The sequence below is a fragment of the Mesoplodon bidens genome (assembly GCF_964165515.1).
Source record: "Mesoplodon bidens genome assembly, chromosome: 4".
In the NCBI taxonomy this organism is placed as follows: Eukaryota; Metazoa; Chordata; class Mammalia; order Artiodactyla; family Ziphiidae; genus Mesoplodon; species Mesoplodon bidens.
The window spans coordinates 147,464,937-147,478,742 of NC_138160.1; the positions used below are offsets into that span (position 1 = coordinate 147,464,937).

The window sequence follows — 13,806 nt, forward strand, 5'->3', positions numbered from 1 at the left end:
GAGGCACCCGTCACTGCATGGCTCTGGGGACATCTGGTGGTGAGAACTGAGTCAAGGTCACGGGAAAGAGAAGAATGCCACAGGCACCACCACAGTCCATCCAGTGGCTCTTGTGGCACCAAAGGCATTTGGGAGGGGGATGGGGGAGTCCTGGGAGAGTCAACAAAGATGGGATTGAGCCAACACTCTCAGATCCAAACACACACACACATCTTTCTGCTTCCCTTAGGCAAATTATTTTCATCTATTATCAGTTTATATTTTTTTAAAAAGGCTTTTAAAAAAATTCTCCACCCATTATTGGAGGTGGGGACCCTTGGGGCTGTAGAGAAACATATATCAAAGTTCTGGCCGTAGGTCCTGGGCACCGTGGTTTGTGCCATGCTGTCCAGGCCTCCCTGGGGATCAGGAGCCAGGAGACTTCACTCCTGGGGGGATGTGCTCAGAGCCACAGCCAGGATGGGACAGGGACAGGGATGGGGACAGGTGTGTGTGACCACAAAACCACCTCCTCTCTATGCAGTTTGCGGATTGAACTGCTTCTCCAAAGACTTAAGGTAGCCAGTGGTTATTAAAAAGTGAAGAGGGTTTGACTTTCAGCATTTTCCTGGAGTGACTATCGTCTGCCACTTCGTGCTGAGATTAAATGAATCTTTTGGTAGAGAATTTTTAAATTACCTTCTTGAAAGATATCTACACCTGGCTGCAGAGAAATGTACTTGTCTGCCTTCTCATGGGCAAAGGAGCAGAAGGCACTTTTTCTTATTGCTGAAATGCCTGAGGATTTTCCTCCAGCCCAAAGGAATGTGCCATTTCTTTCTCTGCTGTCACCTTTTTTCTCCCTAAACCAGTGATTCTTAACCAGCGTTGAATCCATCCCCCCCCCGCCCCCCCAGGGACACTGGGCAATGTCTGGCGACATCTGCAGTGGTCACGACTAGGCGTGCTCCTGGCATTAAGTGGGTGGGGCCCGGGATGCCGCTCCACCCCACACAGGGCCCAGGACGGTCCCGCAGAACATGAATGACCTGCCCAATGGCAGCAGTGCCGAGGGGGAGACCCTGCCCTAGGAGGATGCGCTTATAGTTTGGGGTGCAGTAGCTCCGCAGATGGCCAGCATCCCCCAGGAGCTTTTGGTTTTGCCGGTAAATGAGTAAAGAAGTCATATGAGCCCGATCAGATCGGAAAGGGGGAGCTGTTGTCCCCAGCATTCAGGAATTCCTGCAGAGCTATTTTTTCGGGTTTATATTTGGAAAAACATCCCCTGCCCCCTCCCTTCTCTCTTCTTATGGAACAGTTGTGCAGCCTCTTCCCCCCTTCCCCTTCCTTACCTAGTCTGGCCAGGATCCCTGCATTTGGACTTGGAAGACTGCAGGTCATTACCACTCACCTATCGTGTACATTGCCTCTTTGGGCTTCGTGAAGACAGCCCTGCCCCACTCACTCTCTCTCTGCCTCTCTTTAGAACTGAGCATGCAGAATTCAGAGGGTGGATCGGATTCGCCGGCTTCCGTGGCTCTGTGTCCCTCGTCGGCAGCCCAGGCGCCTGTGGCCCAGCCTGTGCCAGCCTCGCCGCAGGTAAGAGACCAGCCGCCCGCCGCTCAGGCTGCTCCGGGAAAACCAGTGCAGCCAGGATGGAGACGCCTCCACCTTGGTTTTGAAAAACATTTGAATCAGCAGAGCGAGGAATCTCTATTTTTCTGAATTGACTTCTCAGCTCCATGGCTGCTGCTGTTGAAATGCACCCTCATTTTCCTTCCTCACTCCATGTTATCAGACTTTTTCACTGTTTGTTGTAAAAAGGTCCCACCAAGGAATCGATGATCCAAACTCACAAAGAAAGCCCTTCCCCGAGTTTGATTTAGTCCATTCTTATCTGCTAGTGGCAGTTTTCTTGTACATTGGAAATGACCCTTCTACACAGAAAGCCTTTCTATCCATAAGGCAAAAGAGAAGTGAGAATTCTTAGGATTTGGTTCATTAATTGAATCTAGTGTTAGAATCGGTATATTCTTTAAAATTTGCAGAGAGAGAATCCTCACATTAAGGCTCTCCCAACTTCTAGATTTCTATAGTGGATTGAAATACACCATTAAGTAGACATAAACATAAAGTTAGTGACATAAATCTACCAGAAACCGAAGGTAACAGAACAGACCAAAATCATAGACATGTGCAGAGGTCCACTGTGGCCACGTGATCATCTATGATTTACAAATCTAAAAGTTAGGAGCACGACAGAAAGAATTGATTATGGCAAAAAAACAAACAAACAGGGCTTCCCTGGTGGCACAGTGGTTGAGAGTCCGCCTGCCGATGCAGGGGACACGGGTTCGTGCCACGGTCCAGGAAGATCCCGCATGCCGCGGAGCGGCTGGGCCTGTGAGCCATGGCCGCTGAGCCTGCGCGTCCGGAGCCTGTGCTCCGCAACGGGAGAGGCCACAACAGTGAGAGGCCCGCGTACCGCAAAAAACAAAACAAAACATACAAACAAACAAAAAACAAAAAAAACCCCAAAAAACGTAATTCAGCAAATGCCAAAAGGCAAACATCAAAGCCGTTTATTCAGTTTAGAATGTGTAGTCGGACATGTTTAGCATTTATTTCTTGGAAGCGTGGCCGCCCCAGCATGGGTGCTAAGAGGGCATGATCACTTGCAGTTGTGGTCTAATTGCTTGTTTCCTTGCCCACTGAGCCTGATGCATGAGCCCTCCACCCCATGCTTCCTGGGGTCCCTCTCACCAAACCCCCGTCTCTGATGCCCCTGGGCCTGGGTGGCGGCTGCCTTCACTGTAGCGGCTGCAGGCTGACTGGTCCCAGGGTCCTGCCATGGCCACCGTGTACATCCCAGGCTCCAGGGCTCCGGTTCCTGATGGAGATGGATCCAGCCCTGCACCCCTGCCTCAATGGCTGTGTCCCCGCCCCTGTCGGGCACCTCTCTTGCCTGCGGTCTGCACTGCACTCCCTGAACAGGGAGCACCCAGTTCATCCCCAGTAAGGGGCGTTCTTGCTCCCACTGTCCCTGTGATGCACTCTTCCTGCTTCCCCTCTCAGTCTTGGCCATCCACCAGGACTTCCCACCACAGTGGGCGTGTTCTGCCACCAGCCCCACCAGGCTCCGAGCGCTGGCAATATAGCCAGTGCCACTGAGGAACTGAATTCTGTAATTCACTTAAATCGAAGTAAATTTCAGTGTCCACAGAGCTACACAGCTAGTAGCTTCCATATTGAACAGCTCAGCTTTGGAGTGTGTGCATGTATATCCTTAATATTCTTATTTATTTGAGGCAAAATTCACATGGCACAAAATTCACCATTTTAAGGTGAACAATTCAGTGACATTTAAGACATTCACAGTGTTTTGCGACCTCCACCTCTATCTAGTTCCAGAACATTTTCATCCCCCAGAGAAGAAACCCTGTCCCCATGAGCAGTCACCCTCCATCCCTCTCCCCCAGCCCCTGGCAACCACGAATGCACTCTGTGTCCCTGTGGATTTGCCTGTTCTGGGTGTTTCATATAAATGGAGTCGCACACTATGTGTCCTTCTGTGTCTGGCTTCTCTCACTGAGCATCATGTTCTCAAGGTCCATTCACATTGTAGCGAGTGTCATTGCTTCTGTCCTTTTTCTGGCTGAGTGATGTTCCCATGTGGGTTTATCCATCCACTCTATTGATTTCTGTACCATCTGTGTTCTCTTTGCCTTTGGAGGGCCGAGTGTATTGAATTCTTATTAGAAGAGTGGTGTTTATAAAGCCAAGCCCCACAGAATCACCACAACTGGTGTTACTTAGGGTCCAAGTGGGACGATCATAGACTCACAGTTGATGACTTCCAAAGCCCAGGCTTTACAGAAACAAAGCGCTCTTTTTCCTCCCTCACCTTGAGGGTACATTTTGATCCTTCATGTTTTCCTAGCTTTGTATGTCCAACCAGTCCTCCAGGCCAAGTGACAAAGCCACACTGGGAAGACAGCTCAGGGGCCCAGAGAGCAGTCATGGAGTCCAGGAAGGGCCTGGACTGAGTCTGGGTTGTAGAACTCCTGATGCTGAGGCCGCAGGACATCGACCTGGCCTTGACCATTCTAAGCTTCCTTTTCCCTCGTGTGTAAAATGGGGGCAGGTCCAGGGGGTACTGAGAAACGGTGGGGTGTGACCCAGCTCGTCTGGCAGAGGAGGTGGTGTGGACGACCAGCCTCGGCATCCAGCTCTCAGCCCATGTCACCTTGATGACTACCGACCCCAAGGAGGCAAAGCTGCTTGGGTGTGTGTGTGTGTGCGCGTGTGTGCGCGTGTGTGCACGTGTGCTCGAGTCCCCACTGTGCCCACCTAAATCAGCCTGAGCCGCATATGTGTGCGCCCACCTCTCCTTTCCTACCCGTCCCGCTATGTTTCCATAAAGCGACAGTGGGCGCAGTCGAGCTGGCTGTGACCTGTGTTTGTTTCCAGGACTAACCTCTGACAAGCCTACATGTCCTCTTTCCTTCCCTTTTAGAGGGTGTTGGTCCAGGCAGCAGGCTCGGCTCCCAAGGGGGCTCAGATGCAGCCCATCTCCCTCCCCAGAGTGCAGCAGGTGCCACAGCAGGTAACCACAGCACAGGTGACTCGGGAGGAGGTTAGCACGTATCGTAGCACCCTGTCTGAACGATGATGCATGCTTTTCTGTTGTCGCTGTTCCTTTTCGTTTGATGTGTTCCGTTCCTTACCAGAAAGTTCTTTTGGAATCTGTGTTTAAAAAAAAAAAATCTTTTGCTGCAGATAGGTTGCATCAAGCGAAGAAAGCTTATGATCTTTCATTCATTCAGATATTCAGCCTTTGGGGCGCAAGCGAGCCCCTAGGTAGAGCACGGGGTGCAGCGGTAGACACGCAGGCAGATAGAGGAGGTTTCTGGATTGGAAGAGCACGGAACCCCCTGGGGAGGCAAACTCATCTGCAGGCAAGTGCTGGACCCTCAGACGGGCACTTCTTGTGAAATTAAATGATATGAGAACAAAGCTTGAATGCGTGGGCTCACCAGCCAAACCGCAGCCCAGATCATCAGCTCATACAGGCAGTGTGATCTGAGCAGGGGTTGGCAAACCTTTTCTGGAAAAGGCCTAGCCGTACATTTTTCTTTTTTGGCTTTGCAGGCCAGATGGTCTCTGGCACAACCATGCAACACTCGTGAAAGTCATAAAGGAATGGTGTGGCTGTGTGCCAATAAAGCTTTATTTTTAAGAACAGGCGGGCCAGATTTGACCTGAGGGCCAGAATTTGCCGACTCCTGCTCTGTAAGATGCTGAATTAAAATTCGTTCAGGCTCCTGCCTAGGAACCAGGAGCATAATATGGAGATGCCGAGACCCCAGAGGACACACCTCTCTCTTCGAGGGGCTCCTGCCCAGATTAGTAGGGTGTTTAGAGATGTTTGCCTGGTGCTGTGTGATTTTCGGGGTCCTAGGGGAGAAGCGAAGACATGGGGGTGGGGTGGGGGGCTAGCAGGGAACCAGCGGCCCTGCTTTAGCTCCTTAAGGGAGGGGCGACCACAACTCCTGTGATTCCAGAAGCTTGCTCTCCTCTGTGGGGCTGGGCCTGTGCCCGCTGTTTCTCCTGGGCCACCCGGACTTTGGGGCTGACCTCTGCATCTTACCCAGTCCGCTAAGATGAAGGGGGTTGTGTGTGTGCATGTGTCCCCCGGGTTGGGCTGTCCTCAGAGGTGGGAATCGGCCCTGTCCTGCTGCTGCATGAGAAGGCTTACAGAGAGGGCACGATGAGACTGGCCCTTGGTTTTCTCACCCCCAAACAAGGTTGAATCAGGGACCCGCTAAGCCTCCCTCTGCGGTGGGGTCCCGAAGTTCTGCACACAGAGCTCTGGGCCTCCACCAGCAGGGCCCGAGTCCCTTGGGGGTCATCAGCTGAGGCTGTAAACTGACCGACGAGGGAGGGGTCTTCCCACCGGCCTCCTCCCTCCACCCACCCCACCCCTGCCCCACTCCCTCCACCCACCCACCCCCCCGCCCCACTCCAGGCACAGCACTACTAATGATTCTGCTCAGACCTTCAGAGTCTCTTCCAGCGTGGCTCCCAGGACCCCAACCCATTGCTGGGGACGGCCTCCAGGGCCACCGAAAAGAGTGGCAGGGGGGCGGTGGAGCTATGAGCAGCCTGAGCCCGCTCCCCTGCCAAGGGGCCGTGGGGGCATCGGGCGCTCCGAGGTCCGCATTCCATCCACATCTCTGGCGTCTGCTGTCCAGCAAGACTGGCCCCTCTGCCCAGTGGCCAACAGGCCGCAGGCATCCCCCCAGCCCTGCTCTGCACCTTTGCTCTGAGCTGGGCTCCCCCCCGCACAGAATAGGGGCCCAGACCCACTGCGGTTTCATTTCCATTTGGGCTCATCCGGAATACATGGCCTTGACATGACTATCTCTCCTGGTTTCTTTCTAGAAGTGCCAGCTGGGGGCAGGATAACTGTGATGTGGTACTAAGTGTTCACAAAAGGCAATAGGAGATACTTCTGCCTGAATAATCTGAAAATCCTGAGCAAGGAGACTCAGTGTAACACCAAATATCTGCTGTTGTTTCAGGTCCAGCCCGTGCAGCACGTGTATCCCCCCCAGGTGCAGTACGTGGAAGGGGGGGACGCCGTCTACACCAACGGAGCCTTGTACGTGGTGTCCTCTCCCTCCCCCGAAAGGGGCCTCACAGGGAACCAAATGTAGGCCACATCCCAACCTTCTTTCACGACGCCCACTGAGCTCCCTTGGGGATGTGTTTACACAAAATCCTTTCCCTTACCCTTTGGGTGATGTGTCCCAACTATTACAATGGCATAAGTACATCACAGCCTGGTGGAGATTTCAGAAATCACAGACTGTTATACTTTTACTTCTAGAAAAGGCAGTCTTTAAAATCAAACAAAAAAAAACAATCCACCTTCTAAGTCTGAAGACATCCTTTGCAATCCAGAAACCGTGTCCATCTCTGCTATTTCATCCTGGCCTCTGTTAACCTCTGGCTTTTTCTGATGTTGGTAAAACTTGATCTTCCATTTGTCAAGGACGTCTAGGGTTTTCTGCCTTCAAACTCAGTGATGCTTGGGGCAGAAAATGATGCGTTTCCCAGAAGCTCACTGCGCTCAGGACGCGCGTCCTTTTGCTTGTTTCTGCCTCTGGTTTCCACGACTCCCGTCCTGAGGGCGCGGGAAGGTTTGGTTGTGGTTAAAGAGATGTGATTGCTGGAGTCGTGGGCGCCCGCAGCACAACACTGAAGGCATGACACACACTGACCCAAAGGAGCGTGTGTGAAGCCTGTGAACCCCCAGCAGGCTCTGGGGGACCCTCCTCTGCAGCATCCTGGTTTGATTGCACTGCGGTCAGACAGGATGTCCCCCGGGGGTCGGAGAGGCTGCCCTGTCCCCCAGAGGGGCCTTCCCTCAGTCACCCCTGAGGAAAAACCCCTACTGACCGCCTTTCACTGCGGCCGGATGTACATCAACCGACATGGTTAATGATTTGATCCAGATGTTAAAGGATTTCAGACAAATTCTTGGAATCCCTTAGACATTCTTTTTATTATGCAATTACATTTTTTTGAAAAAACTTTCTGGTTTGAAAGAACTAGAGACTCCCAGGAAGTTGCAAAATTAGCCCAGAGTCACTTGTACCTTTCACCCAGCCTCCGCACCCCCGGTGGTGACATCTTCTAGGATGGTATCAAAACCAGGGCACCACATCGGGCCATATTCAGCTTCACAGCCTTTAGGCGCACGTGTGCACACGAGTGTGTGTGTGTGTGTGTGTGTGTGTGTGTGTGTGTACAGCTCTACATGGTCTTATCCCAGGGGTAAACCTCCAGTAACCAGGGTCAGGTCCAGCCCTGCTCCACCCACCAAGCCCCGCCCCACCCACCAAGCCCCGCCCGCGTCGAGTGCAATTTGCACGTGCGGTTTGTAAATGACCAGTTGCTGAGGGGTCAGCTGGGATCCCGAATGCTTTCGGAGACCACGGCTGTGAACGCGCTGTGTTGACAGCCGGGTCTGACTTAGCCACGTGCTCGGCGCCGTGGTTTCCGGCGTTTACGTGAAGCCTTCTCTCTCCCGCCAGGCGGACGGCGTACGCCTACAACCCAGAACCCCAGATGTACGCCCCCAGCAGCTCCGCGTCGTACTTCGAGGCCCCGGGCGGTGCCCAGGTGACCGTGGCAGGCTCCTCCCCGACCGCAGTCCCTGCCCACAGCATGGTGGGCATCACCATGGATGTTGGGGGCGGCCCCATCGTCTCCAGCGCGGGAGCCTACCTCATCCACGGGGGCATGGACGGCACCCGGCACTCCCTGGCGCACACATCCCGCTCGTCACCTGCTACGGTATGTACGTCCCAGGCTCTCGGGGGCAGCAGGTTAGGCCCTGAATAGATTCCCGGCAGCAGCAGGGACGGTGAGTAGAAGGCAGCCGGGAGCACGAGCGTCGGAACCCCACCAGCCTCCGACAAGTGCCCCGTCTTTGAACCTCGGGTCCTCCCTTGGTAAAGACAGAGGGTAGATGGCTGTAGCTGGCGCTGGGAGCGTTGCAGATGGGGAGGCAGCTCAGTGCTGGGAGATGCTGCTGCCGCTGGTGGTCCACCATGACCGTCCTCATCGTCATCAGCCTCTCCCAGGCGGAGATCAACCCATCCGCGCGAAAACTGGGCTGAACCCAAGCAGAGCTATACGGGACTGGTACCCCACACCTCTGTCCAAAACGGTGGCTTACCTGCTTTAAAGATGTATCTGCTTTGAAAACTCTGTTTCCCATATTTACTCTTATTTTTTAAATTAGCACAGAGTAAAGTGGACGGTGTGGGCTACACAGACCCATGAGTTTTGACTCACGTACAGACTCGGGTATCTGTCCCCACATCAGTACACAGAATGGTTGCATAACCCCCAAAACTCCCTCGGGTGTTTCTTGGTAGTCACGACCTCCTCTCACCCTCAACCCCTGGCACCCGTGGGTCTACTCTCCGTCACTGTACTTTTGTCTCTGTGGGGATGCCGTATAAAGGGGATCATCCAGGAGACACCTTTTGTGACCGGCTTCTTTCACCCAGTGTGGAGCCTGGAGATCCCGTCCACCTGTCCTGTGAGTCAGTGGTTCCTTCTTGTTGCTGAGTCATGTTCTGTGACCCTAACGGCTCGTTCATCCATTCACCAGCTGCGGGGCCATTTGGGCTGTTTCCAGTTTTTCGTGATTGTGAATAAAACAGCTAGAAGTACTCTCACGTATAGACACATGTTTTCCTTTCTTTGGGGTCAGTCAGTCAATACCTACGAATGGGATTGCTGGCTCCTACAGTAAGTGTATGTTTAACTTTACCTGAAACCACCCGTGTTTTCCCGGGGCGGGGGGCGCGTACCATTTCGAGCTCCCCCAGCCAGGTGTGAGTTCCTCTCGTCCCACCTCGTCACCAGCATTGTTTGCTGTCATGTGTTGTCAGCATCTTTCTTTTTAGCCATTCTCGTCGGTGTGTGGTGTTATCTTACTGTGGTCGTCATTTTGCATTTTCGTAACGATGGCAAGCACCTGTTCAGGGGCTTTGCCTTTCATGTATGTTCTTTGGTGATATGTCAGTTGAAGTTTGTTTATTTTTTTAACTGTGTTGTTTGTTTTCTTACTGTTAATTTTGAGAATTGTTTGTATATTCTGGATACAAGTCCCCTGCCGGATATGTGATTTGCAAATATTCTCTCCCAGTCTTTAAAGTGTTTTTTCATTCTCTTAAAAGTGTCTTTTGGGGACTTCCCTGGCGGTCCAGTGGTTAAGACTCCACGCTTCTACTGCAGGGAGCCCAGGTTTGGCCCCTGGTTGGGGAACTAAGATCCCACATTGCTGTGCTCTGCAGCCAAAAATTTTTTTAAAAAAAATTTTTTTAAGTGTCTTTTGCAGAGAAAAAAAAATTTTCCCAATAATTTTGATCAAATCCAATTTAGCAGTTTTTCTTTTTTGGAAAGATCGTGCTTTTGATGTCACGCCTGAGAACTCTTCGCCTGTCCTGAGGTCGTGAACATTTTCTCCTCTGTTTTCTTTGAAAAGTTTTATAGTTTTACATTTTACATTTAGCTCCGCTTCATTCCGAGCTAACTTTTGTATAAGACATAAAGTTTATGTTGAGGTTCATTTTTATGCATACGAAACAACCAGTTGTTCCAGCATCATTTGTTAAAAACACTATCCTTTATCGGATTGCTTTTGTACATTTGTCAAAAATCAATTGGCCTGGGACTTCCCCGGTGGCACAGTGGTTAAGAGTCTGCCTGCCAATGCAGGAGACACAGGTTCGATCCCTGGTCCAGGAAGATCCCACATGCTGTGGAGCAGCTAACCCCGTGTGCTACAACTACTGAGCCTGCGCTCTAGAGCCCGTGAGCCACAACTTCTGAGCCCACATGCCACAACTACTGAAGCCCGCGCGCCTAGAGCCCGTGCTCCGCAACAAGAGAAGCCACCACAATAAGAAGCCCGCACACCACAATGAAGAGTAGGCCCCGCTCGCCGCAACTAGAGAAAGCCCACGTGCAGCAATGAAGACCTAATGCAGCCAAAAAAAATCAATTGGCCTATTTCAGAACACTCTGTTCTGTTCCATTTATCTATGTGCCTGTCCCTTTACCAGTACCACACTGTCTTAATTACGACAGCTTTAGTCAGTCTCAGAAATGGGTAGAGTGGCTCCTCTCACTTTATTCTTCAGTATTGTATTGGCTATTTATATAAATTTAGAATTTTCTATATAAATTTTAGATCAGTTTATCTATATTTACAAAAAAATTCCTAGTGAGATTTTGATTAAACAGCATTAAAGCTGTGTATCAATTTGGGGAGAATTGAAATCTTTACTATGTTGGGTCTTCCAATCCGTGAACTTGGTGTGTTTTCTCCATTTATTTAGATCTTCTTTGATTTCTTTCATCAGCATTTGGTCATTTTTAGCACTCAGATCCTGTACTTATTTTGTTATATTTATGCCTAAGTATTTTTTGGTTTTGGAGCTTTTTTTTTTTTTTTTGGCGATGTTGGGTCTTAGTTGTAGCATGCAGACTCTTGGTTGTGGCACACGGGCTTCTCTCTAGCTGTGGTGTGCTGGTGTTCTCTCTCTAGTTGTGGCGCGCAGGCTCCAGGGCGCGTGGGCTCTATAGTTTGCGGCACGCAGGCTCTAGTTGAGGCACACGAGCTCAGTAGTTGTGGCGTGCGGGCTTAGTTGCCCCGCGGCATGTGGGATCTTAGTTCCCTGACAAGGGAACGAACCCATGTCCCCTGCATTGGAAGGCAGATTCTTTACCACTGGACCACCAGGGAAGTCCCCTGGAGCTATTTTAAATGGTACTGATTTGAAATTTCAGTTTTCAACTGTTCATTGCTAGTGTACAAAAGTATGGTTGATTTCTGGCTCTTGACCTTGCCTCCCGTGACCATGCTGAACTCAGTCTTTAGTTCTAAGAGTTTTTTGTGGTCTGCAAATAGGAACAGTTTTAGTTCTTTTCCAGTGTGGATGACTTTTATTTCTTTCTCTTGCCTTATTGCACTGCCTAGAACATCCAGTACGATGTTGTGTAAGAGTAGTGAGAGTGGACATCCTTGCCTTGTTCTCAGTCTTAGGGGAAAAGCTTCAGTCTTTCACCCCTAAGTGTAATGTTACCTGTATGTTTTTCACAAATGCCTCTTTTCAGGTTGAGGAAGTTTCCTTCTATTCCTAGTTTTCTGAGAGTCTTTATCATAATTGGATGTTGAATTTTGTCAAATGCTTTTTTCTTATTGATATGATGACATGTTTTTTCTTCTTTAGACTACGAATGTGATGGATTATATTGATTGATTGTCAATTAAAAAATAACTTCCTATTTTTGTGTGGGCTTAATCTGAAATAGAAGATGATGTTCGAGCCTCATCCCTGTTCTCTTGGTCCTGATGTGTTTCCGGGTCACCCTGACGTTAGAGGCCCTCTGAGCTTAGCTGTTCTCTCCCTTTCTATGTCCAGAGTGCTCCCCAGGACCTGGCTCTGAGGACAGGCATGGAGAGAAGTCATTTGCTGTCTAGAGCGGTGACTGTGGGGTGGTGCCTGCCACTCCATCCCAGGGGCACCAGCCTGTCCCTTGCCTCACTTGGGCCCTCCAGGGCCCTCAGCACACCCTCAGAGGATTGGCTGGCAGACCTGAGTGTAGAGCTGCCATTGATCAGAAGCCTTCCTCACAGACTACATTAACTTTCACGAATGTGACGTCTCCATATCAGCAAACTGCATCAACTCATAATAGTGAATAAGCTAGGGTCGCAGGTCACAGGCCTACTGAGATCACAGGTCATGATATTCTCTGCAGTCCACACTGCCTCGCTGGAAACAAATGTGCAGCTCAGACCCCGGGCCGCCTGGTTACTGTAGTCTGATGTCTGGGTTGCACTAGAAGAATCAAGTTTTTAAATCAGTTGGAAATCCATGAACAGGCTATGTTTTGGCACCCTGCCCACTCCCACCAGCCCCAAAAGCTCCAGGAGAGTTATCACCTTGGATGAGGATCTGCCTCCAGACTCCCTCTGCTCTGTTGTGGTTTTTTGACTTGCTTTTGGTGTGGGGACATCTCACAAGGATCAGCAGAGATCCAGCCAATAGCCAAGAACAGGACTGGCCCTGAGGTTGCAACAGAAGTATTGATGGCTCCTGGGTCTGGCATTTCACGTCATCAGTTTTCTTATGTCAGAGTTGTGTTTCTAGGGACTTCAAGTTAATCCTGCAAACAGAGCACAAACACCAGAGCAAATCGGCACCTACAGCCCCAGTGAGGGACTTCAGACTTACAGTGACACATTTTCTTGAATCTCACTTCTGGTTAAAATTTCATCCGTATTGAAACCTTAGAAGTGAATTGCCCAAATGGTAAGTTTTTGATAACTTTTCCTGTTGTGCTTTTTTTTTTTTGACCCCATGGAGCTGAGATGCTAAGCTGAGAGGTAAGCAGGCGGTCCCCCTGGGCCACGCAGTGGAGGCTGATGAAGACAAATCATCTATCCAATTTTGAAGATGATAAAAATACAGCGTCCCTGTCCGTGAGGGGATGTACCATTGCAGTGTCTCATCAGGGCTCTGGGACCTGGTCTGGTGAAGACCCGTTGGACTCTGCATTTCCAGGAAGTCAGAGAGGGCCAGCACACAGGCAGTGGTGGCCCTGGGTGCTCCAGTCCCACGGAGGTTGGGGGCTGCCTGCCCAGGCGACCCCGCTCAGGCAGGCCAGACAACTGGTGCATAAGCAAGAGCTACATAGAAGCTGGAAGGGCCAACGCTTCACCTTGGAGGATGGCGGCACATGGGTTCCATCTTTCTCTGGTTACGTTCAGCTTCTGTAAGCTTTGTGGCATCTGATGTGATTTTCATACACACCTAAGAAAGCACCATCAATGTCTTCCACCCCCAAGTGAGGAAAATCCTCCTGTCTAGGTGTGTGGAGCAGAGTGTCAGCAGCCCAGCCCCATGGGACACTTCGGGTCTTCTTCGAAAAAACTGAGCTTTTAATATTAAAAGTCGCAATATGCAAATGAAAACTGCAATGAGGTACCACCTCACATGGGTCAGAATGGCCATCATTAAAAAGTCTACAAGTAGGGACTTCCCTGCTGGCGCAGTGGTTAAGAATCCACCTGCCAATGCAGGGAACACGGGTTTGATCCCTGGTCCGGGAAGATCCCACATGCCATGGAGTGACTAAGCCCGTGTGCCACAACTACTGAGCCCGTGCACCTAGAGCCCGTGCTCCACAGCAAGAGAAGCCACCGCATGAGAAGCCCGCGCACCGCAACGAAGA

At 50.8% G+C, this 13,806-nt stretch overlaps 1 protein-coding gene across 1 annotated transcript in view; it reads left to right on the top strand.

Annotated features, from left to right (window-relative positions):
* RFX2 (regulatory factor X2) overlaps window positions 1-13,806 on the top strand; it is a 98,904-nt gene that overhangs the window by 50,355 nt on the left and 34,743 nt on the right. Inside the window, exons 3-6 of the mRNA XM_081230728.1 lie at window positions 1,466-1,578; window positions 4,496-4,585; window positions 6,564-6,643; window positions 8,082-8,343. Of these exons, the coding sequence (XP_081086854.1) occupies window positions 1,466-1,578; window positions 4,496-4,585; window positions 6,564-6,643; window positions 8,082-8,343 (545 nt within the window). The remainder of the gene's footprint in view (window positions 1-1,465; window positions 1,579-4,495; window positions 4,586-6,563; window positions 6,644-8,081; window positions 8,344-13,806) is intronic.